A 27,880-nucleotide genomic window follows, 5' to 3' on the forward strand; every position below is an offset into this window, starting at 1 on the left:
GATCTCGACTCACTGCAACCTCCACCTCCCAGGTTCAAGCAATTCTCCTACCTCAGCCTCCTGAGTAGCTGGGACTACAGGCGCACGACACCACACCCAGCTATTTTTTGCATTTTTAATAGAGACGGGGTTTCACCATGTTGGCCAGGATGGTCTCCATCTCTTGACCTCATGATCCACCTGCCTCAGCCTCCCAAAGTGCTGGGATTACAGGCGTGAGCCACCGCACCTGGCCGCCCTCCTGCCTTTTGAATTAGCTGCCACACTGACCCCATTCCCTCTTCCACCTCCTCTTAGGCCATGTTCTTACAATCTTGTCTTTCCTTGTTTACATACTCAGTCTTTCCCTCCATTCTGGCTCTTTTTCATGTTTACTAATAAAACTGTTAGGAACTTCCTAGCCTAAAAAAAATAAAAAGTCCATTTCCTTTGAAATATGTTTTAAAATACTGAGCACACCCCTAAGTTAATGCTCTCTTCCCTGTTCTCCCTTTACTACCAGACTCCTTGGCAGACTGGTCTAAATGTGCTCACTCTTCTATATCTACTCAGTCTCTTCCAAGGTGGCTTTCACTCCGTAACAGTGGAATCAGCAATAAGTTCACCAATAACCAGTCTCCTTATTAGCAAGTCACACAAGCTTTCTCAGCCTCAATCTTCCCCCACCCCCGAGTCCCCTGACTTTCTGCCTGTGACACCTTCTCCTCTTTTAAACTTTTTTTAAAAGTATAAACATATTACAGAAATGGATAAAATTATTTTAAATAAAATAATTTATTTAAATACTTATTAAACATCTAGTAAATGAATTAAATAATTTTAATATGTATTAAATATTTCAATTTATTTTGAAATAAATGAACATTGAAAGGTAACCATTTATTTCCTTTCTTTTTCTAAACACCACTTAAATTAAGATTCCTTTTTTTTTTTTTTTGAGACGCAGTTTCACTCTTGTTACCCAGGCTGGAGTGCAATGGTGCGATCTCGGCTCACAGCAACCTCCGGAGGCCTCCTGGGTTCAGGCAATTCTCCTGCCTCAGCCTCCTGAGTAGCTGGGATTACAGGCACGCGCCACCGTGCCCAGCTAATTTTTTTTTGTATTTTTAGTAGAGACGGGGTTTCACCATGTTGACCAGGATGGTCTCGATCTCTTGACCTTGGGATCCACCTGGCTTGGCCTCCCAAAGTGCTGGGATTAGGCATGAGCCACCACGCCCAGCCAAATTAAGATTTTTTTTAAAAGAATATACCCTCCCCCACAAAAAAGGAACACACCCAAAAGATAAAGGGAGAAAAAACAGTCTTTCATTGCCATGAGGCTACTCATGCCTCTATCTATGGGAGTCAAATTGGCCAAGGATCCCCACTGCTGGGCTCTGAAATCCAGCCAAATCCACAGCTGATCTTGACCCAAGCCATGCTTCCCAGGAGACTCTCAGCTAATCATTGCTCAAGGAGTATGCCAGGGAAATTAAGGCAGGTCCATTCCCAGGGTCAGCCAGCTTTGACTCAAGTACTCTTGTTAGCCTTGTTGAACCTGCCTTAGGCTGCACTGTGGTCTAGAACACTTCCACTCAGCATTTCTTTCTTCTCTCCTTCACTCTCGTCTCAGTCTGATGCTTTCCAAGTCTTTTCCGGCTCCCCCCATTTTCTCTCAAACAGGCAGTTCCCTAATAAAATCCTCGCACATTTATTATCATCTTGGTATCTGCCTCTTGGAGGACCTGAACTAGCGCACAACTGTAGGTGAAAGATTTTAACAAATATGTGGAAGGTACACAGATGGAGGAGCAGTAGTTAATGTAGCAGAATGCCCTGAAAGCCCTACAGAAAGAATCTGTAGGATCTGATAAGCACTGAACTGGATTAGCCAAAAGTCTCAGGTCTTGGAGACTCAAGTTATTGCATAAGGTAGGGGTATAGTGTGGAGCTAAAAAACAGATCTATTAATTGAAACTTTGTATACAGAGAACATACAAAGACCACCAGACCCTCTCCCTGACCCTGCCCATCTCCACCAGCTAAGCTGTCCCAAACTTCTAATCTACAGAAACTGTGCAGGCAATTATTATATTTTTCATTATTAGTTTTATTTTTAATACAGGGTCTCACTCTGTCACCCAGGCTGGGGTGCAGTGGCATAATCATGGCTCACTACAGCCTTGATCTCCCAGTTCAAATGCCCCTCCCACCTCAGCCTCCCAAGTAGGTGGGACCACAGGCGTGTGCCACCAGGCCCAGCTAATTTTTTAATGTCTTACAGATATGTGGTCTCCCTATGTGCCCAGGCTGGTCTCAAACTCCTGGGGTCTAGCAATCCTCCTGTCTCAGCCTCTCAAAGTGCCGGGATTACAGGTGTGAGCGACCGCATCTGACAATATTAGCTTTTGAAAGCCATTTGGCTAGTTTTAGCATGAACATTACTTTGATGCAATTTTTCATAAGTAAAAACTTAAACAGAAGTATTTTCATTATTGGGCTGTTAGAGTGGGCTTTAATAGCTGAGATTGTCTGAAACTGGGAGAGCTGGCCCAAGCAGTCTGAGAAGGTGGTAAAAGGAGTGTGAAAGAACAGATTCTACTATAAAGTATGGAGTCCGTGGCAGCATCGTAAACCAGACAAAGAGAGAAGAGTTGGAAACGAAATCAATAAGGAACCTGGAGAGGAGTGGATTTAGGATATTTACACAGCTATTTTGGCCATCCAAGCCCCTTATTACTGCCAAAAATACCCATTAGTAGCCTTGGCTTGCTTTATAGACTACCAGGTAAATGGTACATGTACTTAACTGACTTAAAGACACCAAATTGGGACAGGAAATTACAGTCCATTTTTTTCTCAAAAACCATTTCCATTATTGTATTTACAATATAAGTATTACTTTGTATTCTAAGTTTTTCAACATACAACTTTTTCTATATCTCTAAATGAGCCAAATTATCATTTTAAATTATTACATACTTCATTAAGTGAATCATAATGTCTTTATATCACCGTGATCTTGCTGAGTATTCAGGGTATTCCAAATTTGTCATATAGATACTGCTATAATGAACATTTTCATTCTTGTGGCTTATTTATTGCATTCAGTTATTTTCTTTGGAAAGTTCTCAGTGCTAGAATCACTGGATTGCGGGATATACGCATATGCCTGGCTCTAGATGGGAATTACCATATTGCTTTCCAAAAGGCTTAAATCATTTTAAGTGCATGAGTGTATGTTTTATAATTATTTCTCTGCCATTTGGTGCTTCCTTTAAGTGACTTTTCTCTTGGCTAATTTAGGAGTAAAGTCGTACATAAGGTTTTCTTTAATTTTCATGTCTTCCATTTCGAGGAGGAATAAACTTCTTTGTTTTTGCCTGTCCTTTATATTGTTTCTTAGGTGGATGGTGGATTCCACTGCATATTCCACTCTCCTCGTACCACTCTGATGGCCGCTCCACCTTCTTCCCTGGCTCCTCGGATTCCTGTTTTTCCCCATTGTGGGTACAGATATTCCCATGGTGCCGTCCTTAGCCCTTTCTTCTTCTTCATGATTTTTCTATCACTCCGAAGAAGTGTTTTCCGGAAGGCATTTCTCCCTGGATAAAAGTCACCTTGGATACCTTTTAAATGCACATTTCCTGTCTCGATGTCAAGTATACAGAAGTAGAATCTCCCAAGATAATCCCTCCAGATCCATTTCTTAAGGAACTTCCCAAAAGTGATTCTTAAATATTGACAATCACGAATGTAGGATTCCCAAATTTGTCTCTCCCATTTTAGTGTTTCTTTTGCTTTACATGAACGTAGTTCAGCTGCCTCCTGAATCTCTCCAGGCAAATGTCACCCCAACTCTGCACATCCAAATGGCACTCCTGGTCTTGGTCACTTCCATCTCTTGTGGGCATGCTCAGCACTTCTGCAAATCAGCTCCTCCTTTTGCCAAAAGAATTCTCATTTCATGAAAACAGGAGCAGCATTTGCACAGTCTGTCAGCCCCACATGCACAATTCAGTACTCCCTGCTATTTCTAAACTATTCTTTGAAGGAGATTCCCCTTTTGGTAAGGGCCTTACTAGTCCTAGGGTAATGACTGGCCTCTGTCTGCATTCCACATGATGTCCAGAAGGCATAATTCAATGTGACAGATATTATCAGTAGCAGGCATACAGATAGTGCATCTCTAATAGAGCTGGCATCCAAGCAAGCAGCGTTTCAGCGTGCCTGAAAGCAGACCCTGCACAGGCTGAGGATGAGGATGAGGATGAGAAAAGAGAGCCACTGCATCCACACAAAGCAAGCCAAGAGTAAAACATGGGTTTTCTTCACTCTCCCTAATCTCTGGGTTTTGAATGCATCTGAGAGCAAGCTGTATGTAGGGTCCACTTCCTGGCCCAGCTCTGATGGGGGGAATTCCTATGGGGATTCCTCCCTTCCTTCTAGAGGGCCCACCTCCTATGCGCTACATACCCAGTATTCTCACATCACCCTGGGGTCTTCCAAACTTATTCTAAAAATCAATAATTCAGATGAAGATACAATTGACTCAAAATGCTCCCACCCTGTGTTGTTTTCCTTTCAAAAAGGAGCCTGGAAAGGGCAATGCCCTCAAGGAATGTATTGATAACATTGGAATTTCTAGACCTTTAATATCTGTGTTGAGGTATGGAGGGGAGAAGAATAGGGATCCAGATGATCTTTCTTAACCTCACCAGGTCCATGCATTAGTCTGCTAAATGGATGTCAAGGTCAGCTCTGGCTTCCAGGCCAATGAAGGGGTTCTTTGCCATAAAATCCAAGTGCCTGAAAATTTGTGAAAAAATTAATTTTCTCAAAGCATATTCCCAAGTCAGTATTCTTAAGGTTTCTTAAAGAAACACCAGTCCCCTGCATAACTATGGCCAACTTGGAGATCCAGAATGCATACTAAAAGTTCTGAGAGGCCAGGCACAGTGGCTCACACCTGTAACCTCAACACCTTCTGAGACCAAGGCAAGAGGGTTGCTTGAGACCAGGAGTTTGAGACCAGCAAGGGCAACAAGCAAAACCCTCATCTCTACCAAAAAAATTAAAAATTAAGAAAATTAGCCATGTGTGGTCCCAGCTACTTGGGAGGCTGAGGCTTCAGTGAGCTGTGATCATGCCACTGCACTCTAGCCTGGGTGACAGAGTAAGACCCCAGCTCTAAAGTAAAAATAAAAATGGTTCTGGGAAACTCTTTAGTAAAGAACTTCATTTACTTTTTAAACCCAATTTTACCCAAATTTCTTGAGCCTTGATCCCTTTTTCCTAAATACTGCCAATTGGCATGGCAGAAAAACACTATGCTGTGGTACAGCACATACCCCTGGGGCCTGGACTGGTACCATTCGGTGGCCTGTTAGGAACCAGGCCACACAGCAGGAGGTTAGCAGCCCACAAACAAGCATTACTGCCTGAACTCTACCTCCTGTCAAATCAGCGGCAGCATTAGATTCTCACAGGAGCACGAACCCTATCATGAACTGCGCATGCAGGGATCTAAGTTCTGTGTTCCTTATGAGAATATAATGCCTGACAATCTGACATGTAACAGTTTCATCCTGAAATCAACCACTCACCCCATCCATGGAAAAGCTGTCTTCCACAAAACCAGTCCCTGGTGCCAAAAAGTTTGGGGACAGATGCTGTACTACACACTTTCATAAATTTGACACTGATTTTAAACAATCAAATCTTGGTTTTTTGTTGATTTATATCATTTCAGAAAGCCTTCTTACTTTCCTTGTGTTACCCCTGTGTAATATTTTAGCCTGAAGTTTAATTGCTAAACCAAGATTTTGGTAAGAGGCCTTCCCTAAAAAAAAAAAAAAAAAAATGATGTTTGATAAGTTATGTAACAAAATGCAGTTTCTCTATAAAGAGGAATAACGTGGTTCTACCACACTGCCTCTTTGGGACTTCAGTGAGCTATGATCATGCCACTGCACTCTAGCCTGGGTGACAGAGTGAGACCCCCAACTCTAAAGCCTCTAATTCATTCAGCATCCCCTAATTCTTTCACATCCTTCCAGCAACGACCAAAAAGGCAAGGCCCCTTCTCCAACTCTCACTCTCCATCAGTCTCAGAGAAGCATTCTCATGCCCCAGATCAATCATCACATTCCAATTACTGGCCCAGCTGCCTAACAGCCTTTGCAGTCTCCTCCTGAGACCCACAAGAACCTTAGGGCAGTGTTGGAGGTGGCACAGATGATCACAGCTCTGATTTTACATTATGTAGACAGTGAAATGGAGATGAAATTTCCAGATGAGCAATAATTCATTCTTCAAGCCTCATTCATTCATTCATTCATTCACTCATTCAACTTGTTTATTCCCAAAAGTATAGTGATAAAGGCTGTCCATGCAAAGGGGAAAATTCACTATGACTACAATGACTCCTATGACAGAGATAAGAAGAATAGAAAAGCCCTATTTCTCTCCTACTGTGAAGGGATGAGGGAAGTCAGCAGGTTAAATAAAGTTGACAGCAAAGGCCGATAGTAGAGATGATGCATTTTGGTTGCAAGTGAGAGAGACTCAACTCCAACTAGCTTAAGCAGGAGGGGAGTGTGTCAGCTCATTATTTAGGAAGTCCAAGGATAGAGCTGGCCTCAGGCATGACCAGTTCCATGAAGTAAAAGGACATTAACAAGAATGTTTGCCCCCATCTGTTTCTCATCTCTACATTTCTCCAGTTGTTGCCAGCACAAATAGGCTTTTTCCATGAGACAAGAAGGACAGCAGCCCCTAATTCATTCACATCCTTCCAGCAACATGACCAAAAATGCAAGGCCTCTTCTCCAACTCTCTCTCCATCAGTCTCAGAGAAGAATTCTCATGCCCCAGACCAATTATCACATTCCAATTACCACCCAGCTGCCTATCAGCCTGCAGCTTCAAACTCCCCCTGAGACCCACAAGAACCCCAGGGCAGTGTTAGAGGTGGCACAGATGATCACAGCTCTGATTTTACATTATGTAGACAGTGAAACAGAGATGAAATTTCCAAACAAGCAATAAAGAAGTGGCATGAAATTTCGGAGTGTAGCTTTCAGTACTTTTTCTTCTCTTTATTTTGTTTTGCTTAGTTTTTTTTTTTACCCCAGGTAAAAAAGTGAACAGCTCAGAGGTGTAACTGTATTTTTCTTTTCTTAAGAAATTTTTTCTTCCTCTGTCTATGTTCACCTTTTCTTCCAAAGGAAAGGTAAAACTACTGCTTGTAAGTAAGAAGAAATATCAGTTATTGTACTAACAGGGTATGTGTTTAGAATAAAAAAAACCTTGCCTATTCTACTTAAGGTTTTAAAAATTACTTTGCTAATCCCATTACTGGGTATATATACCTAAAGAATTATATATCATTCTACATATACTTTTTTTGCAGCACTATTTACAAAAGCAAAGACTTGGAACCAACCCAAATATAAATCAAAGATAGACTGGATAAAGAAAATGTGGCACATATACACCATGGAATACAATGCAGCCATAAAAAAGAATGAGTTCATGTTCTTTGCAGGGACATGGATATAGCTGGAAGAATGATATACATCATTCTCAGCAAACTAACACAGGAACGGAAAGATAAACACTGCATTTTCTCACTCATAAGTGGGAGTTGAACAATGAAAACATATGGACACAGGGAGGGAACATCATACACTGGGGCCTGTTGGGGGGTGGGGGGCTAGGGAAGTGAGACCATTGGGAGAAATACCTAATGTAGATGATGGGTCAATGGGTGCAGCAAACCACCATGGCATGTGTATACCTATGTAACAAACCTGCATGTTCTGCACATGTACCCCAGAACCTAAAGTAAATTTTTTTTAAAAATTACTTTGCTAATGTCTTTCAACTCCAACGTCTTAGTGTAACTTCAGTTGCTACTGAGTTTAGACCTAGTGTGGCATAAAGAAAATAGATTCCATGATTTTGTAACATTGCTCATTCCATAAGTAAGTAAATAAATCTTGGCAATAAAACCAATTAAATAAGTTTAGACATTTAAACACATGCACACAGAATATACTGTTTCTATGCATGTACTTACACACATCAAGGTTTCTTTTTTTTTTTTTTAAACTCAGGTAATGACTTTATTTTTTTCAGTTAACATAACCAGCCCACGGTACAGCATACTAAATCATAAAGTACAAATCCAAGGAAGTTAATACCTTTACTAAGTTACAAAACTTTGGCAAATCAATACAGTACTCTTTAATGAAACCATACTTTTGTTGGAGTCATGTTACTTTAGTGATAATTTTCACTCCAAAAATATTAAGTACCAAATCAAAACACTGGATTTTAATGGTGGTTTATAGCAGAGCAAGTTATTTTACACAAAATATATTTTAAAACTACACAATTTCTCCTTTTAGGTGAATTCCCTTGTGCAAGCTGTTCAAGTGTACAGCAGCAGGGCAATGGGTGTCTATAGGTGGCTCTGCTGTGTTCTGGGGTTGGTCCAAAGTCAGGTGGAGTTCCAGTGTATGAAAAGCTTGAAAATCCTACCTTAAGGAGATTCAATATCAATACTTATTTCCAAGGAATTCTTGTTGAATTTTCACAGAAATACTAGAACCCTCAGAATCAGAGAGTTAATTTCAAACAACATTAATTTCAGATGATTCCTTTTATTTACAGGCCCTGCATCTGTTTTGGTCAAGTCACATAGCCTTATACCGACTTAAAAAAATTACCTAAAATATAGTTGTATTTTTTAAATAACAAATAAATATATAGTCAGCTTAGAGAGACCTGGAGTACCCGAGGTTGCCTATCAAGTTTCACTATCACTTCTCTGCAAATGCTGCTGCAGCCATTGGAGTCTGTTTGCTTCCTCTTGCTGAGGCTGTTAGTTCTTCAATCTCAGCATTTAATTTGTGTATTACCCATTCCATTGCTTCTCGGCCTCTACTAGCATTGGAGGATATCGTACTTGCCATCAATCCTTCAAGGTAACTGCTGAGGCTAACTCCTTTCACAGCAATTATAGCTTCTTGAGTCAAAACAGTTTTTTCTGAGTCCTGAGGATGTGGTTTGTATATAAGCCTCTCACCTACTGGAACCACATTTGTAAATGAAATATTAGTAGATTTAAGTTCCATTGTTTTCTCTACAGGATCAACTACAGAATGTTCTTGCACATATGATTTTGTTCTTGCTGCACCAATAAGAGACTTCACTATGGAAGGCAGTCCCCACTCTGTGCTGAGAAGTCTGTGGCTGTGCAACTTTCCAGAGGGATCTATATGTCTGTCCAACACATCAACTCCAACCACACTTGGGTTCGTAGGGTTTGGGTATTTCTGCATTGCAGCTGTTGTAACAGTTTCCCACGGGTGGTCAAAGACGTGCTCCGATGTCCAGATCTTCATGGCGCCGGCGGCCTGAGTGATGACCGGGTGGCACCAGGGTACAACTAGGTACGGAGGCTATACCAGCCCCCACCCCACCCCCAGCACCCAAGGTTTCTTTTAAGATGCATTGACGCAAGGCACAGTGGCTCACACCTATAATCCCAGCACTTTGGATTATAGTGCTGCCAAGGCAGGCAGATCACCTGAGGTCAGGAGTTCAAGACCAGCCTGACCAACATGGTGAAACCCATCTCTACTAAAAATACCAAAATTAGCTGGGTGTGGAGGTGGGAACCTATAATTCCAGCTACTCGGGAGGCTGAGACAAGAGAATCGCTTGAACCTGTGAGGCAGAGGTTGCAGCAAGTTGAGACTGCACCATTGCACTCCAGCCTGAGCAACAAGAGTGAAACTCTGTCTCAAAAAAAAAAAAAAATGCATTGAAATTACTAGGCTTCATTCAAAGTCCTTAATAAAGATTCTTGAGCTTTGTCTTCTTAAGGCAAATTTAATTCTAGAATTTCCATTTTTGTATTCCTCAAATTGTGCTCTAGGACTACATGCATCAAAATTACATGAGAAAGCTTGTTAAAATACAGATTATTGGACCCCACTTTATATCTATTGAATCAGAAACTCTTGGGGAAAGTTCTAGGAATATTGTATTTAAAGCTTTGCAAATGGTATTTCTGCACCCTAAAACATGAGCAGCTCTGTTCTAAAACTTTGGAGAGTTTAAATTGCAATTTCTGAGTTAGTGTCAGATATTATATTTTTCTATCTCTAAAGTAGGATAAAATACTTGTGAATTCTGTGAACTTTTTTGTCATTAAAATGTAATTAGCAATCTTTTTGGGTCATGCTGGTTTGAAGTTCTGTGACAAAGTAGCTATAACCATAGTTAATGAAACAAAGTCCTTTGGATTTAAAAATACTCTAATGAGTATTAATGAATAAGATAGGTAAACTCCATTGTTGCAAACTTTTATGATTATAACAAATGAATCAATATGATTTTATTATAATAGGTACATTGCAAGAACTGATGTGATAATTAAGATCCAACTGAAATTAATCTAGATAGTAAAATTTTGTGAAAACTCATTACAGTTGTGAGTTTTCTTCTAAATGAATAACCTCAGTTCTCCATAAACAAGATTTTATTTCCAATCCAAGACAAGCTATAAGAAGTCAACATATACAATCCAATTCCTCCCACTAGCAATGCTAGAGTTGCTGCTTAGAAAGTCCTTGCATTTTAGAGCCAGAAGAGCCTAAGGGATAGTGAACTTCAGTCCTTCTTACAGATGAAGAGACTGAAGAGCAAATCGCATGATTGACGGCAGAACCAGGAGGAAAATCCTAGGGTTCGGATTGCCTACTCCTCCTATTAGAGTACAAAATTAAATGATTCTTCCTGGGATATCCCTGGTTCTAAAAGATTCAGGGGTAGGTGGGAACAAACTTTTTTTATATAACAGATACGCTACAGAGTTTAGAAAAAAAGTCACATAAACATGAGACTTGAAAGAAACGCCACTCAGTCACCTTGAGTTATTCATTCCTTCTCTCCTCCATTCAAGATACATGGTGGAAATGTTTAAAAATCCCATTGCTTACCCCAACTTCCCTACCAAAATCTGACAAAACTAAAAGCAAACAGAAAACATGACCCCAAAGCAGTCATGGATAATTACTTTATACATATCCAGACAGATCCAGCATGGTTGAGAATAAAGCAAGTGAGGCTGTTAAGCTCTTCTCAGATAATTTACTGAGCATCTACTACAAATCTGGGCCTGGGTTTCACTTATTCACTCTGTTATTCAACAGATACATACAGAACACCTACTAAGAGCTAGAAGCTATGACATGCTCAGGTGATAATAAGATGAACAGACAGGAGAAAGCAGAATTAAACCCATAATTACAGTGTGTTAGATTACAGGCTGTAGAACCAGGTGTTATGGCCACAACTACTCAACTAGGTTGAGTCAGAGAAGATGCAAAGTGGAAATGACATTGGACTGAGTCTTGAAAGACAATCAGGAATCTATCTAATGGAATAACGGAAAAGGAAGAGAAAATAATGGGAACAGCCCATGCAGAGGTATTAAAGGGTGAGGAGTCATCAGATAAGCAGTTGATGAGAGGATCCACAGAAAACAACACTATAGACATAAGCATTGTTTTTGTGCCATCTAGCATAATATGAGCAAAGCCAAACGAGTTTTTAAAATAATAATAATCTACCCTACTTGAGCAAGAGACTGTAGAATGGTGAATGAGGGAGCCCACTCTTGAAAGCTGGCTTCAGAATGAAAGAAATCTATTATGTTTCCTCTCTTTAAAGCCTCAGATGCCTTCCCAGCTTTCAAAGCCCTCCTCTTCCTGCAAAACTGCTAGGATTTCTAGAATCCAAACAGATTCCTTGGAAGAAAGGAATGGTCAAATCAAAGAGGGGATATTATGCATTCCCATGATTACCATAAAATTTTGTCTCCCTTCTAAGTCCCTTGGTATGTAGATCACATAGCAGTTTTTTACAATGGTGAGAGATGGTAAGTGATAGACATGAGTTCCGGGTTTTACTACTTAAAAACCATGTGACTCCAGGGAAGCCACATACCTCTCAGGACATTTTTCTCATTGTAAACACCCTGCTATTTCAATGTGGAGCTTAGACATGACGTGAGGCAGAGCACCTGCTACAAGGTCTAGCCTATCCTGGGCCTTCTATGGGGCAACCGCTAACAGTATTATGCAGTTTCATTCATTCATTCAACAAATCTTTACTGAGGACTTATCCCGTAGAAGCCAGAAGGAATATAAAAATAAATCTGAATTGGATTTTGCTGTCAGTGACCCCCCAATCTATAGAAGAGATACAGGACTTTATACTATAAGGAAGAAAGCACCTACCACCAAGAGAAATTACTGGGGTAGGAGGGAGGATGGGAAGTGATTACTCGTAGAGTGGAGGGATTTGGTAAGAGAGAAGGGGAAAAGATTAGGGGCCCAGGATAAAGGAGAGGAGAACTGCCTGCGCTGGGCACTCTTAGGCCTTCTGCTGTGGGTATAGCGAGTATCTATCAGACGCTTTCACAGATGAAATAAAAGCGGTTTCTGGAAGTATCAACTCACTCAACTCAGAACGCCCCACCTCTAATCCAAAACATATGTGGAGCTTAGACATAATGTGAGGCAGAGCACCTGTTACAAGGTCTAGCCTATCCTGGGCCTTCTATGGGGCAGCCGATACCAGTATTATGCTGTTTCAATCATTCATTCAAGATATCTTCACTGAGGACTTATCATGTAGAAGCCAGAGGAATATATAAATAAATCTGAATTGGATTTTATTGTCAGTGACCTTCCAATCTATAGAAGAGATACAGGACCAAGCCAAATAAATCTCTCTGCCTCCTATAGCGAGGACCATTTGCAGATGGTACGGGACAAGACAAGGGAAAGTAGCAGGAAGTAGGTGATGGGGTCACTGGGCACGCAGATCGAGGCAGAGCAGACTCAGCGGGGTGCGCGGTAAGAGGGGGAGGGCAGGGGCGGGCCGGCAGGGAAGGGTGTGTGGAAGGGCAGGTCAAGAGGCGGGGAGAGGAGTGCGGGCCGCACTCTGAGGCGGTCCAAGACACTGGCAAGCCGCAGAAGCCCAGTTCGCCGGCCATGAAGCAGCCATTGCTGGCGCTGCAGCTGCTGAAGCTGCTGCTGCTGCTCCTGCTGCCGCTGCCGCCGCTGCCACGAGCGCTGCGCGAGGCGCGCTGCTGCCCTGAGCCCTGCAACTGCACGCCCGACGGCGCCCTGCGCTGCCCCGGCCCCGGGGCCGGTCTCACTCGACTGTGAGTACACAGCGCTCCCGTCGCGGCCCCCTCGATGCAGGACCCTCAGTCACTCTGTCTCGCCTTCCCTCCCTTCTCTTGTGGCCCCCTTTCCCTGGAAGCTTGGAGAAAGACGCTTTGCCCTATCAAATTTCCCCCACGTTTTAGGGTGATGAGAATTCAAAGCTTGGTGGTTGTTTTTGCAACCCCATACCCCTGAGAGCCCCGGCCCCGGCTCTTTCCCCCTGGGTAGGGCTGCGGCTTGGAGAGTAGAACTATTCAGGAGCCTCAGGAGAAGGCCTGCTGTCTGCCGCTGCTGGAAGGAAATATGGGTGTGATGCTCCTCAACCAGCAGCTGTCTCTGCCAGAGAAGTCACAGGCCTTTGAGCCTTGGGCCAGCCACGTCAGGGAAGATGGATGTGGGCTCTCGCACCCTGTGGTCCTCTAGGAATGGAGTGCTCAGGCCCTATGGCCAAGGGTGACCTAATCTGTCAACTGGAACTGCTGGCGCGGTCACACAGGCCTCTTAGCATACAAGCCGCTGCTCCACCGGGCCAGATGTGCTTGCACTCGAGTATCATTGTCAAATGGACCAAAGGCCCCGTGCCCAACCGCCGGACCCCATGCACCACCACCACCACCTCCACACTCACAGGCCTGATTGAGGGATTGTATACACCAGCAAGCAGGTGGAGGGCGTTCATTCCAGAGTGATGAGGTCAAGAGGAGAAGGGGAGCCTTTAGTGCTACTGTATCAGGATGTCATCAGGTCTCCTTTCTCCCATTTAGAAAAAAAAGTACCACATATCTTATAATCCTATTTACATGAAATGTCCAGATAAACTGAAAGTAGATTAGTAGCTGCTGGAGGTGAGGGAGTGGATGGGTGACTACAATCAATGGGTATGGGGTGGGGGGTGATGAAACTTTTGTAAAATTAGATTGTAGTGACGATTGCATGTGAACATATTAAAAAACCATTGCATTGTCCTCTTTAAATTGTACAGTATAGGATTTACATCTCAATTCTTTTCCTTCAAAGGAAAAAAAAGAAAAAAAGACAAGAATATCTAAAAGGCTTGTAGAGGTCTTGATCATCTCCTAACAATTAGACATGATGGAATTCTGTGCTGGGGAAGGAAGGAGACCACCCGCTCTGCCATTTCCTTTGAACCCCCAACAGCCTGTTTCATAGAGGAGGCTCACCCTCCCTAACCCTCTCAACCACAGTCATTCCCAGAAGGCCAGGCTTCTTCCGGTGGAAAAGTTAAAGGCCTGCTGGGAATGATTGTGGTTGAGAGATACAGTTTAAGGGTTGAGGGATTTATATTAATTAGTTTCCATTAATTATCTTGTCAGCTCCATTCCCTGAAGGAATGGACCATGCTGATAGAATTTGTTTCCATCAATTCACAAATCCATAGCGCAGGCCTTGCAAGTTCCAGCCCTGGTCCATCCCCGATAAGCTGCCGTGTTGCTCCTATGAATGACTGTACCACTAGCAGACTTTCTCACTTGCCTGCTGCTTATCATGCAGATTAGAAAAAACTGAGATCCAAAGGGAAGGAATAACTTGCTCAAGGTCCCACAGCTTTTGAGTCGCAATTCAGGATTTTATCTATTCATTATCTTTTTATATTTGCTTGTCTTTGTAAGAAAACGACTGCTTTCTTAATAAAACACACACACACTCTCTTACACACTCAGTTTCTCCAAAATTAGTACTAAGTGAAGAACTCCCATTGGGGGCATGATTGGGTGGGCCAAGCCCCAGGTCCTTTTGAATTCAGCTTTTCAGTGAGAGAGATCTCTTAAGGGCTCCTGCTGCCACGTGCTGTTCTCAGGAGGGGACCCCTTCCCTGGAAAAGGCTGAAGTTAATTTTAAAAAAGTAATAATAATACTTTCTCCTGCTGCCTCCCCGCAGGGTTTCAGGAATCCTAGAACCCCTCAGAAATATTTGGCAGGGCTGACTAGGTTTGGGGGTGCAGAGGCGCTAGGGTCGGTCAGTCGTCGCTGTCCGAGGTGTGCCTTGGCTTTGTCTCGCAGTCGCTGCCGCCTCGTACCTGCCTCCGTGCCCCCCGCCTTGGCTCCTGCCCAGCCGCTTTTCCTGTCCTCTCCCCTTAACCACCCCCACGGTTTCTGCCATCGGGGCCCGGGGTCCGGGCAGATGATGACCTCGGAGAGCGGAGCTGAGCTCGGGGATGGGGCAGCTGTGCAGGTGGGGATGGCTGCGGCTACGGCGGTGGCCACGGTAGCCCCGGTAGGCGGCGGCCCGGACCCGGAGGCCTTCTCGGCCTCCCCCGGACGGCACCTGAGCGGGCTGAGCTGGCCACAGGTGAAGCGACTGTACGCTCTCCTGAGCGAGCCGATTCCCATTCACGGGCGCAGCAATTTCCCCACGCTGAGCGTGCAGCCGCGGCAGACCGTGCAGGTGGTCCGCAGCAGCCTGGAGGAGCAGGGACTACCAGCATCCACCAGGAATATCCTCTGCCAGTAATTTGGCCTCCTTAGCCACGCATGCTGATCCTCATCAGGTTGCATTGCCTGAGTACCAGACAGTTGAGAGATGCCCTCATCTTTCAAGAGATGCCCTTGTCACTCTGTGGACGTTGAGCCTATGCAAGCCAAAACAGGATGACTTTTGGCACAACGTAACAACATCAACATCCATATGACGAGAGAGGTGCATGTTAAGCGAAGAGAGGGTTGTTACTTTAAGGCAACATTTCTCTAAGTATGGTCCTAGCCCAGCAGTGTGAACATCACCTGGGAAATGTTAGACTGCATATTCTGAGGCCCCAGCCCCAACCTACTGAATCAGAAACCCTACTGGTGGGGTCCAGTAGGCTACATGTTAACAAGCTCCCCAAGTGATTCTGATGCATACTAATGCTTGAGAACCAAGGCACAGCTCTCCAGGGAGACAGGAAAAAGTATACTTTAAACGTCTTTGTGCCATACACTTCCCTTCCCCATCCCCCCAAAGCATGTATAACATCTATTTATTGCAAAATGGCAAAAATTAAAATCCTAAATCCAGAGGCAGATGGAAAATAAGCAGAATTGAGGAAGATTATTTTTTCGTCAAAGATGACTGGAAGAAGGAATCCATGGAGGGCAGACTGAAGATCTAGGGAATGAGGAAAGATTAATGATTGTTAGAGTCAGATCTCAGTGGGGGTAGGAGGAGAGCATCAGTCTAACAACATAGGGGAAATGTTAATCTTAGAACAAATAAGGATAGTTTTGAGTCCTGAGGGAAGAAGACCTTTGGGTAAAGAAATAACTCAATATTAAGGCAAAGAACAGGAAAAGTGGACAGGTTCATACTGAAATCCTCTTTTCTTGATGGTGAATGCATGAAATGATAAACAGTAATCATGCCACAGAAAACTGCTATAAATGGTAAGTTATCAGTTCATTAAAAAAAAGAAATCTTAAATTATGAGATAAGGCTTCCAAGAGAAGATGATGTGGTCTTGCACTAAATTATTATAGACTTTCCCTCTGCAGAGAGAAGGGGAGCACTCCAAGTTCTCAGGGTTGGAGGAGGCAATTCCACAGAGCACCTTGGAATTCAGCATCAACCCCTCAATAGTTTATGCTTTAGTCATTTGGGCCCCTAGTAACCTAAGACCTTCATCTAAAGTTCATTATTTGGTTTAAGAAGAAAAAAACCCAAGGTACATGGATTATAACTGCTTATCACTGACAAGCCCACTGCTTACAAATTTTGAAAATGGCATCATCCAAATCTTTCCTCCCCGTTCATATTTTATGAAAAACATAGGTATTTAAAATAAAAAATGTGATTTAAAAAAAATGGCCTCCCACATTTCACTTGTTTTAATTGGGAAAAAAAAGAAAGAAAAAAATTGATTTAAAAAATTTCCTCTCCTTTCTTATTAGTTCTAGGCAACTGCAAAGAGGAGAAGAAAAAACTCTCACCTTGCCCACAGTTATATAAAGATCTTTGTCTCTATGACAACAGAAAGGTTGATCTGCTTGATATGGAAACAGCTTCTGAAAAATCTGTTAGTAAGAAAATGCTAATAATAATTATGGAAATTTATTTTTTTTTCATGTTGTACCTACTGAACAGAAATTAAACTTTCAGACTTTGTTATAAGACATAATCCAGAGGCTTTGGCAAGATACTGGCTTGGTGCAAAAGTAATTGCTATTAATTTCAATGGCAAAAACCACAATTACTTCTGCACCAACCTAATACAATGTTCATATCAATCCAGTGTTACTCTTTCCTGACATCTTTTTTGAGTGTCTTCCTCTTCTTCTTGCCTGCAGTGTAAATCAGGGTCCAAAACAATGTTCGATGCCATAGAGGGATGTACATGTAAAGGCTGTGGTTCCTGTCCCTGAGGAGCCCATGATCTCTGTGGAAACACATCCCCAAGAGACTGGTGTAGGTGTAGAGAGAGACAGCAGGGTCCAAGGAATTCAGAGAACGAATTAATCACTATGAATGGAAATCTCCAAGGGAAGGTTTAATGGGCCACGTTTTAAGAAGCTTTAAAGAGGAGTCTTGGTGGAAGAACCACAGGTTAAAGTCAACTAGAGATCCCTGCTGAGAAGCAAGGAACAAGGTTGAATAAATTCTTCCATCTGTATCCCTCTCCCAGGCTTTGGGGGGGAAATATTTTTTCAGAGAAGACATAAAGTTATTAGAGAGCTTTGATTACCCAGAGGTTGTGCCAAAAATAAAAAAGAAAGAAAAATCCCAATATGGAGTTCTTGACTACTAAGCTTTCAATGAAAGTCATTCTTTGATGATTCGTTGCAAAGGCGGTAAGTAAAAACCATGACTAGGAGTCACTTCCCCATGAAGCCTTACCTGATGCCCACCGCCCCAACCCCACTCCACTTCCAGCTGCCCCCTCCACATAGTCACTTCAATATCCTGGGCTTACATGTATTTTTGCACATATCCCACCATAATGCAACCATTTGTTCAACATGTGCCTCTTCCGCCAGAGCAGGTTTCTAAATCTTAATAATATTGACAATTGATGCCAGATCATTCTTTGTTATGGGAACTGTTTTCTACCTTGTAGAATGCTTCCCAGTATCCCTGGCCACTTGATAAACACCAGGAGCGCTGCCCTCCCAAATTGTGACAACCAAAAGTATCTCTAGACATTTGCCAGATGACCCCTGGAGAGGCAGGGGGCAATTCCTCCCCCACCCCTTGGTTCAGAATCATTGTGCCAGAGTAAGAACCACCTGAAGAGGTGTTATTCAACTCAGGGTTCCCAGAATTTCACTTGTATAATTAAAGTGTTTACTGAGTTTCAGGATTAAACTGAGTAGATAGCTGAATAGGAACAATTAACTCATACAAAAAAGAAGCATGCCTACATTAGCTAGCATGTATTACATCTAAATCTCATTTTTTTAAATCTCCATTTTAGAAATGGGGAAGTGAGAAAATGCTATAGGTTGTGAAGGGAGTTATTTGTGTTATGTCAGCATCCAGGTCCTATAAATAGAATTTGTTATCTTCCAGTCTATCGTTTGAATGGGAAATAGCAGACATAGCAACTTCGAAGCTTACCTATATTAGTATATTCCATCTAGATTGTTTTCATTTTATTTTTTAGACTCACTCAGTAGGGAAGAATCAATTCCTAGCCCAAGATCTTTTAATAAAAACAAACAAAAACCACCAAGGCAGCCTGAATTGAGAAAGATGGGCTCCTGCTGTAGGACACAAGGTAACAGCCCCCAGGAAAGAATCCACAGGCAGAAATAAGAGTACCACAGTCTTGCAAGTAAGATAGCTTGGCCCTACCCTCAGCTTTCCTAAAGCTGGGCCAGCCAAAAAAATCTCTGAATTAAGAAAGTTCATGTCCCACCTCCCTAGCCCGCCCCCACCACCACCACAACCACCCCTAAAGAAACAAAGGCCCAAGGTTGAGGTTAATCTTGAACCTTAGTTCTGACTCAGCTCTCCCAGCCATGCCTTCAAGGCAATTCTTAAACCTGACCTTGCTGATACACAGACTCCTCCGGACAAGCTCAGGAAACACTAGATTTTATTTATTTAAAAATCACTCTTTTGGGGAAAATGAATGATAGCCCCTAGCAAGACACTAAAAAAAAAAAAAAAAAGCAACAGAGTTCCCAAAATCTTAACGGAAGTGTAGAGCCAAAAGGTTCACACGCAGATCCCCTTGGCATTGGACCCAGCTCCCTCATTGGAGAGCAATAATTCCTTGGGCTTTTTTCTTCTATTTTTTTTTTTTTTTTCATTTCAAAAGCAGTAAATCAGATTAAATCAAGGCTCCAGTTCTGCTCCTTTGCCCACCTCTATCTTCTTCCTAAGCCCCTCAATTGGCTTCTTTTCATGTCTTGAAATGAGGCAACAAAGGTCTCTTTCCAAAATATAATCTCCCAGAGTGACTGCACCAAATGGTGTCTTGGCGGCCATGTGTAACTCCGATCTTACACTTGAGGTTTTAAAGCCAGTTGAGTCACAGTGCTGAAGAGAAGCCCTGCTGCTCACGTCCACAGCCGAGAGCGCTGGCTCCATGGGAGCATATGTGCTTTGTTCCGGCAGCTCCCCTTGGCTGCAGAAAAATCATATTTAATGCAGATTTTAGCAAATTCCCACCAGCTTTTTTTCTTATGAAAGGAATTAAAATAATCCCACCCACCAGGCAGGTGGGCTTTCTGACTTGGTGGGCAGCTTCTAGCTGCTTCTCCACAGGGTCCTCATTTACTCCCAGCTTCTGCCTCACTGGGAGATGACACCCCCTCCTAGCAAACCACTCACAGCTGCTATGTGGCCCTGAACCTCGGCTCTTTAATGCCACCTGAGCCAAATTCAGAAAAGTACAATTTATAAATAAAACTCAACTTTCAGAATGAAGATTTAATCCCTTGTTGCTGTTACATTTGTCCTTGACTCTGATGCATTGAGGTTACACTGCTCCTGGGTTCCTAATTCCACCGCATAAGCAGCAACAGACAGCATTTCTAAGCCCACAGAGGTGAGGATGCTCTGGTGTGACAGGACAGGGTCCAACGCAGTCCCCAAATTATTCAAACTGATCAGTAGGACTGGGCAGAACTGGGTTCTAGCACCAGGTCCCCTTTCCCTAATTTGCACTGTAGGTATTGGCTCAATGATAAAATCTCTTTGCTGTCTGTAAAAGGGACATGATGATTCCCGACCCTGAGTGGGGGCAGATATAGCGAAGATAAATGAGACCAAAAAAAAAAAGCCAAAAGCATGGAAATAAAGTTTTCATATAACTACAAGTTATTACTGTAATAATCTGATGATGCAGAGAAGACTAAAAAACCCACAGCCCATATGGGAGGTTGAACAGCAAGTATCTGTCATCCAAGGGGCAAGCCTGATGGAACGGTTTTGTTCCTGGGAGGTGTTAATTAGAGAAAATGACCCACTGTATCTTCTCAACCTGGAAAGTGAGTAAGTTAGAATCCCAAAATAGCAGAGCTCATTATTGCGTTGAGTCTAATTTCTGGCCTTTTCAGCCCAGACTGAGCTGTCCCTGCCCCTGACACATACCTCCTAATACCTGATTATAGGCTGGTTTTGGTCCTGTCTGCCCAGCTAGAGCATCCAAACCCATTCTGGATCTTCCCTGCCACCCCCTGCCACCCCACCCCGCTTTCCCCATCCCTAAGCCTCAGACTGGACACACAGAAAACCTCCAGGTGAGACTTGCTGGCCATTCAGGAACTAGGTACTGAAATGTACAAGATAGCATACAGGATCCAAAGACACCATCTCTGCCCTCCAGAAGCTTATAGTCTTTCAGATGTAGAAGAGGGATCTTGTTCTCAAATGACTACAGAGAAATGGAGAATGTGATAAATGCTAGATAAAGGTCATAAACAAGATAGAAGTTCAGAGCAGGGAATCATCTCTTCTAGCCAGAATAACAAAGAAGCGTTGACGGAAGTGTCATTTGAACTGTATAGTGCTTTAAGGGTCATTCTCTATAGGAGCAGCAGGGCTAACATGGCTCCACATAAGCTCAGCTCTAGCCAGCTTAGAGAGGCCACTGAGGAATCACTATTCAAAGCTTTCGGTCGTCTCATTGAGCACCAGCATGTGCTCTGTGTTATGGACTGTCCATAGAACAGTGGATTACTTCACCCTGGAAACCTTGAGTGGGGCTCTGGCTAAGTCTTTTCATTTGCAAGCACCAGAAATCAATTCTGACAATTTTAATCATAAGAGATTAACTTAATAGAAGGATAAGGAGGTAGAAGTATGCTGTGAAGATGTGAGGTGAGTATCAGGCATCTTAGCAAAAGGAGCTCAGGGAGCTTCTCCCTAGATTTACAATGAGTCCGCTCCAAAGATGACTCCTCTCTGTCCCTCTATTATAAATTTCAAATTCCTAAAAGGAGAAACTGACTGACCTATGCACACCCAGCATAGAATCAGTCTGCTCAGTCAGCAAAATTCTTCCACCATAATGCAACCAGCTCTGAGGTACTTCCAGAGAAGTGGACATTTTTGATACAGGCAACCTGATAATGATGGCTACCAGAGGGGATGAGTTAGCAAAAAGTGAAGGCACACACACCAGTAATTTCAGGCACTTAAAACCCATTCTCAGGCACAATAGCTCGCACCTGTAATCCTAACACTTTGGGAGGGCGAGGTGGGTGGACCACTTGAAGTCAGGAGTTTGAGACCAGACTGGCCAACATGGTGAAACTTCGTCTCTACTAAAAAATACCCAAAAAATTAGCCAGGCATGGTGGCACATGCCTGTAGGCCCAGCTACTTGGGAGCCTGAAGTAGGAGAATCTTTTGAAATGGGACGCAGAGGTTGCAGTGAGCCAAGATTGCACCATTGCACTCCAGCCTCGGTGACAGAGCGAGACCGTGCCTCAAAAAGAATGAAAGAAAAGAAGAAAGAAAGAAAAGAAAAAGAGAGAAAGAAAAAGAATAAAAGAAGGAAGGAAAGAAAGAGAGAAATGAGAAATAATAAACGTATGTAGCATACCAGTTGCAACCAGATTTTACACATTTACTTAAAAAAAAGTTTTTCAGTGTTGGGAAAGAAAAGTTTTTAATGAAAGAGCTTCCTGAACCATATCTGCAATGTCACTGCCTTGACAACATAATATTCTCTGCTTCTGAAAACTATTTTCAAGACATCATTACAGATGATGCAGACATTCCCCAGGGAGAATCCAACATGTAGTTTTATTTACCAGAGTTATTCTTGTCATGTTATATTATTGCTCTTTGAATTCTAGTTTAAAGAGACAGAGATTGGATTATTTTGTTTGTATCTTTAGAAAACCTTAAATGGGTTTTGAGTAAGGGCTTAGATATACTTACTGTATTCCTCTGAGGCTTTATATTTTTAATTTACTTGTTGCACAAATGACTTGAAAAATCCATTATCTGAGAATCTTCTTAACATCTTGGTTCACATGATAAAACATAAACTCCTCACAACTTCTTGGGTGCTCTGGAATGGCTGTCTTAGAGGACAGTCGCTCAAATTGTATTTTCCAATGGGAAAGTTTCAACTGACTTAACTTTAAAACAATCAATGCTCTAATGCAAAATGTGCAGAGTGGCTCTCTAGAGTTGAAATATTTAATGGAAGGTTATTCTTTATCATGTGTTAAAAAGACTATCAGACAAAGCCTAAAAGAGGTATCTGAGCCCAAAAGAAAGGTACCAATTGGGAGTGTTTCTTCTCCTTCTCAGTTGTGCTAATCAGGGGAGAGTCAAGAGTTAGGAATAAGCCATAGGCATGCCATAGACTTAAAGGTGACTGACCCATGACAAACAGAAAAATCAATTCCAAAGTATGGAACCCACCCACCCCTACTTCTGCCAAGGAAATAGATATGTCGTTAAATGTAGCCTAGGTAGCCTAACCCTTTGACAGTGAACAGCTGTGAATTATTAATAAAAATACTTATTGAGTTCTTATCTTGTACTGCATGCTATGTTAGTATTATGTAAACATAGATCTTTTTTTTAGCTTATACACATTTTATAGCTGTGGAATAATTTTGATTTGAACACAGGCTGGCTCCAGAGTGTGCATTCTTAACTACCACACTATGTGTCTCCAAGAGAGAAAGCAAGTGCAACTGGTGACGAAGATCCCTTCCATAGAATATGTAGTGCCTGAGATGGACCTTTAATCCAGGATAGAATTTGACCAGCAAAGAAGGGAGATGTGCCAAACAGCAGGAACCATGAATGATGTCAGGAAAATGTGAGTCAAGTTCAGGAAGTACAAATAGTTTGATTTGTCTAGGGAGGTGCTGTTCAGTAGAAACATAATGTGAGTCACACAAGTAATTTTCAATTTTCTAGTGCCCACATTTTAAAAGTTTTCAAAATGTGAAATTAACTTTAATAAAACATTTAGTCTAGTATGTACAAAATATTCTCATTTCAATATATTATCAATACAAAAATTACTGAGATATTTTACCTTTGTTTTTCTTACCAAGTCTTCAAACCTGGTATGCTTTATTTTTTTATTTTTGTGTGTGAGATGAAGTCTTGCTCTGTCACCAGGCTGGAGTGCAGTGGTACAATCTCAGCTCACTGCAACCTCTGCCTCCTAGGTTCAAACAATTCACCTGCCTCAGCCTCCCAAGTAGCTGGGACTACAGGCACGGGCCACTTCACCCAGCCAATTTTTTGTATTTTAGTAGAGATGGGATTTCACCATGTTGGCCAGGATGGTCTCAATCTCCTGACCTTGTGATTCACCCACCTTGGCCTCCCAAAGTGCTGGGATTACAGGTGTGAGCCACTGCGCCTGGCCAGTGTGCATTTTATACTTACAGCTCATCTTAATTCAGACTGGCCTATATTTCAACTGCTCAGTGGCCACTATGGCTAATGGCTGCCATATGAAACAGTATAAGTCCAGTGTATTGGTTACATAAGGGCAAGATACAACTGGTGAATAAAGATTGAGCTTTGAATGCAAGGCTGAGGCATTTGTAGATAGTTAGGTTAGCCGAGAGGGAGGCACAGAAACTACTTGACGTGGGAATGGCATAGCAGGAGTTGTCAGGAAGAGTAATCTAGATTGGTCGGGGGAAAGCAATGATGGAGTGAGAGGAAACCAATTAGGAGACTCTACAATAGTCCATATGGAGAAAATAATGGCCAAGAGTGGCAGTGGGTAAGGAATAAAGGGGCTGGAAGCAAGAGATAATGTGAAAGCAGAATCTACCAACGACTGGGTGTTCAATGGGAGAACAGAGGAAATGTTCATGCCTGGCATCCAGTAAATTCTCAAATAATACTGAAGGGGAAAAAAGTAGTGTAGTCATTAAGTGCAGAGGAGGATAGAGAAAGAGAAAAACCATTCTGGTAGGCTCCAAACCTTCATGGAGAAACAGGGATTTGAGGTGCATCTTGAAACTGAGCTATGTCCTCAAGAAGCTGACGGCTCTGTTCAGGAGGCTGAGTTTTCACACAAAAAAATAGAGGATCATGTAGTAGAGTGTATCAACAAACATCCAAGTGAACAGTACTGATGTGAGTTGATTGGTGGAGGACAACAGCACCAAACCAGGGATGAAGAAACCTTTGCTTTAGTCCAGATTTGCCTCTGAATTCCCACGTGGTTTCGAAAAAGTCATCTCCCTTTTCCGAAGTTAAGATTCTTTCTCTGTGAAGTGAGGGGTTGGAACAAATGCTTGTAAGCAACCCTTTCACTCTGATTCCTTGAGCCTAATACAATAAGTGCAGGGAGTAGTCAACAATAATCAAAACCACCTGGATTTTTAAAGCATGTTCCATGTTTTCTGCTGTAAAGCTTCACATATTGGATGTTCATCTATACTAACTTCATATTTCAGTTACCATTGAAGCCTCAACTCCCTCTAGGTAAATGCTGAAAACAATAGGCCAGTAAGTGAAGACATTCCCTGTCATGAAGCCACCAAATAGATCGATGCCTTTGAAAGCCTGAATATTTAAAATCATTTGAAAAGAAGAAAGCTATTTTTTATTCTAAGATGAAAGCAAGTTTATTATAATTGTGAGCACCTTTGAAAAGAACACAGAATTTCTTAAGAACCTGTTAAGTGTAGAACAAGATCTTAATAAATACAAAAACACCAAATTCTTTTGAATTTAAATATTTAAATAAACCTCCTCCCATTTCAACAAGTTCATTAGGCAAAAAAGCTTCAAATGTCTCTGGTTTCTCTCCTTTTTCCCTTCATCTGATTTTGTAGTATTTTAGAATTCAGGATGTAGCTCTAGCAATAAACTAATTATCTGTGGGAAATGGATGGATGTTTGTAGCTTTCTTAAATCAATAATATAGATGGCTTTAAAAAGAAAACAATTAAAGGTAGTGAATAAAAACATTTCACTCTGCCATGTGTTGGGCAGAAAAAGTAAAAGCTCTGGTAAGTGACCAAAGACCCTATACAGTCTTTGAGGACCCCAGATTGGTGCTAGATTTCTTCCCTGGCTCTTCTTTCCCTCTGCGCCTGCTCAGCCTGTGGGCCTCAGAAGGCCGTCCTGCCCTAGGAAACATCTTGTACTCAAGTTCTGAAAAACCAAGGGGAGGTGAGAAACCTACAGTTATTTGCTTTATGCAATACCTGTCTTTAAAAAGAAAGAGTGTGTCCACTGAACTCTATTTTCCACTCACCCAAGGAGTTTGCTATTTAAAGTAGCCCTGCAGTATAAATCCTTCTTTAGAACAAAGAAATCTTTGATAATGCCTGTCTTCCAATTGATAAGTTTTTGTAAGCAAGGATTTCCAGACTTTTTTTAAATTTTTAATACATATAACATACAAAACAAATCGGTTTTCTTAAAGGGATACACTAGAACCCTCCTGACTGAAGCTCTCTGGGTAACATTACTCTGAGGATTCATTGACAAAAATTAAACTGGGCAAATTGGCTCCTTCCAAGGCCATTTGTATTATTAAACTCAAAAGAAAAAAAAGAAGAGGGGCCCAAGAGCCAATCCTGGGTACCCAGAAGACATTTGAAACCACTAGGGAGGACATGATAAGGTGGCATTATCTTCTTTAAGGTAATTAGATTTATCTGGATGCTATAAAGTTTCCTGTCACTGGACGCTGACACAGCTGCACTGAGTACTTTGCAGTTGGATTTTGCTGGGAAGGGAGTCAAGTCAGGGCCCGGGTAAGAGTTGACAGGAAGAAACTCTGAAGATGGGATGGTCCTTCTGAGTAGTCCCACCTGAAGGCATGGGGCTGGGCCTTTATACATTGTCCAGTCATTGGATGAGGGCTACCCAAAAGAGAAGTCATAATCTTGAGCAAGGTAGCAATCTTGTTCTGTGTACTGGTCCATTCTCACACTGCTATAAAGAAATACCCAAGACTGGGTAATCTATAAAGAAAAGAGGTTTAATTGGCTCACAGTTCTTCAGGCTGTACAGGAAGCATGGCTGGGAGGCCTCAGGAAACTTAAAATCATGGCAGAAGGCAAAGGGGAAGCAAGCACATTTTCAGTGGCCAGAGCAGGAGGGAGAGAGAGAGGAGAGGTGCTACACACTTTTAAACAACCAGATCTCACAATAACTCACTCACTACCATAAGAGCAGCAAAGGGGAAATCTGACACCATGATCCAATCACCTCCCATCAGGCCCCACCTCCAACGTTGGGAATTACAATTTGACATGAGATTTGGGCAGACACAGACCCAAACCACATCAGTCTGCAAGCATAATTCTAGGAGAGCAACTGAGCTGAGAGCTTCAGCCACCCCCTCTCTCCTAGCAGTTGGTGAAATTGGTGCCTCAGTACTGAAGAGTGATTTGGGTAGCCCACCACCGAATCCACTACAGAAACTAGCCCAACTCCACTGAGTAGTATCAAAATAGGGTCATCATCTGTGCCAAAGGCCCCAGTTTGAAAGTCAGAACCAAGCAGTAAGAGATACTAGCTTGATCCTAACCAGACAGCAACCAGGAAGTGTTCTAGGGCAGCACTGTCACCTAAGGGGTAGAGATAGAGGGACCAGGATCTGGTGACTCAGAAGAATAGAAGGCAGGAACTACAAGGAGCCCTACTCCTAGATGGACTCTGGGGAGACCAAGCAAGCTACAAGATAAGAAATTAAGACAAAAACAAACACCAGCATAGCATGTGGGTAGGCACTTCAGGTGTACTCCTGCCCTCCAAATATTAATATTATTGGGTCCAGTTTAGACAATGCACAAGCCTCACCAGAGTTATGACCAATCCCAAGATCCCAACACTAGGGTGAATGACTTAACTCCAGCCCTAAGGAGTACAGACTGCTTCTTTTTCAACTTTAACCCACAACTAAAAGGGGTGGGGACCTGCAGATGGGATTAATGAATAGATGGAGGTTCCAGAGCTGAGGAAGCTAATGCAGTTTTTGTAGTCCAGTTGAAGCATTTGTTTCAGTATCTGTGGCAAAGGCACTTACTTGGGCAAGGTGCCACCTGCACTGCATCGTCAATTTATTTAAAAACAAAACTTCAAAACTGTAAACAGGACTGTGAAAATATAATAAATTTAGGTAGCTGCATAGTTCTACAACTATATTTTTCACAGCTGTCACCTTTCAAGAGAGAACTCTCCACCCTGCAAGTTTAACCTCATATTTGCCCAGTAATCCTAATTCTTTACCACCCATCTGAGGTGCATA

At 42.4% G+C, this 27,880-nt stretch overlaps 1 protein-coding gene and 1 pseudogene across 3 annotated transcripts in view; one reads left to right on the top strand and one right to left on the bottom strand.

The window, feature by feature from the left end:
* Positions 1-8,756: 8,756 nt before the first annotated feature.
* LOC100410752 (PRELI domain containing protein 3B pseudogene) lies at positions 8,757-9,409 on the bottom strand (annotated as a pseudogene).
* A 3,596-nt stretch (positions 9,410-13,005) lies between these two features.
* The window catches only part of LHCGR (luteinizing hormone/choriogonadotropin receptor), a 62,686-nt gene continuing 47,811 nt past the window's right edge, over positions 13,006-27,880 (top strand). For 2 of the 3 annotated variants that reach the window (XM_035271468.3, XM_078348320.1), the window contains exon 1: positions 13,006-13,231. In XM_035271468.3, the coding sequence (XP_035127359.1) occupies positions 13,059-13,231 (173 nt within the window). In that variant the 5' untranslated portion in view covers positions 13,006-13,058. The remainder of the gene's footprint in view (positions 13,232-27,880) is intronic. The other variant, NM_001301843.1, reaches the window with a different exon arrangement.

Source organism: Callithrix jacchus, chromosome 14 (genome assembly GCF_049354715.1).
Source record: "Callithrix jacchus isolate 240 chromosome 14, calJac240_pri, whole genome shotgun sequence".
NCBI lineage: Eukaryota > Metazoa > Chordata > Mammalia > Primates > Cebidae > Callithrix > Callithrix jacchus.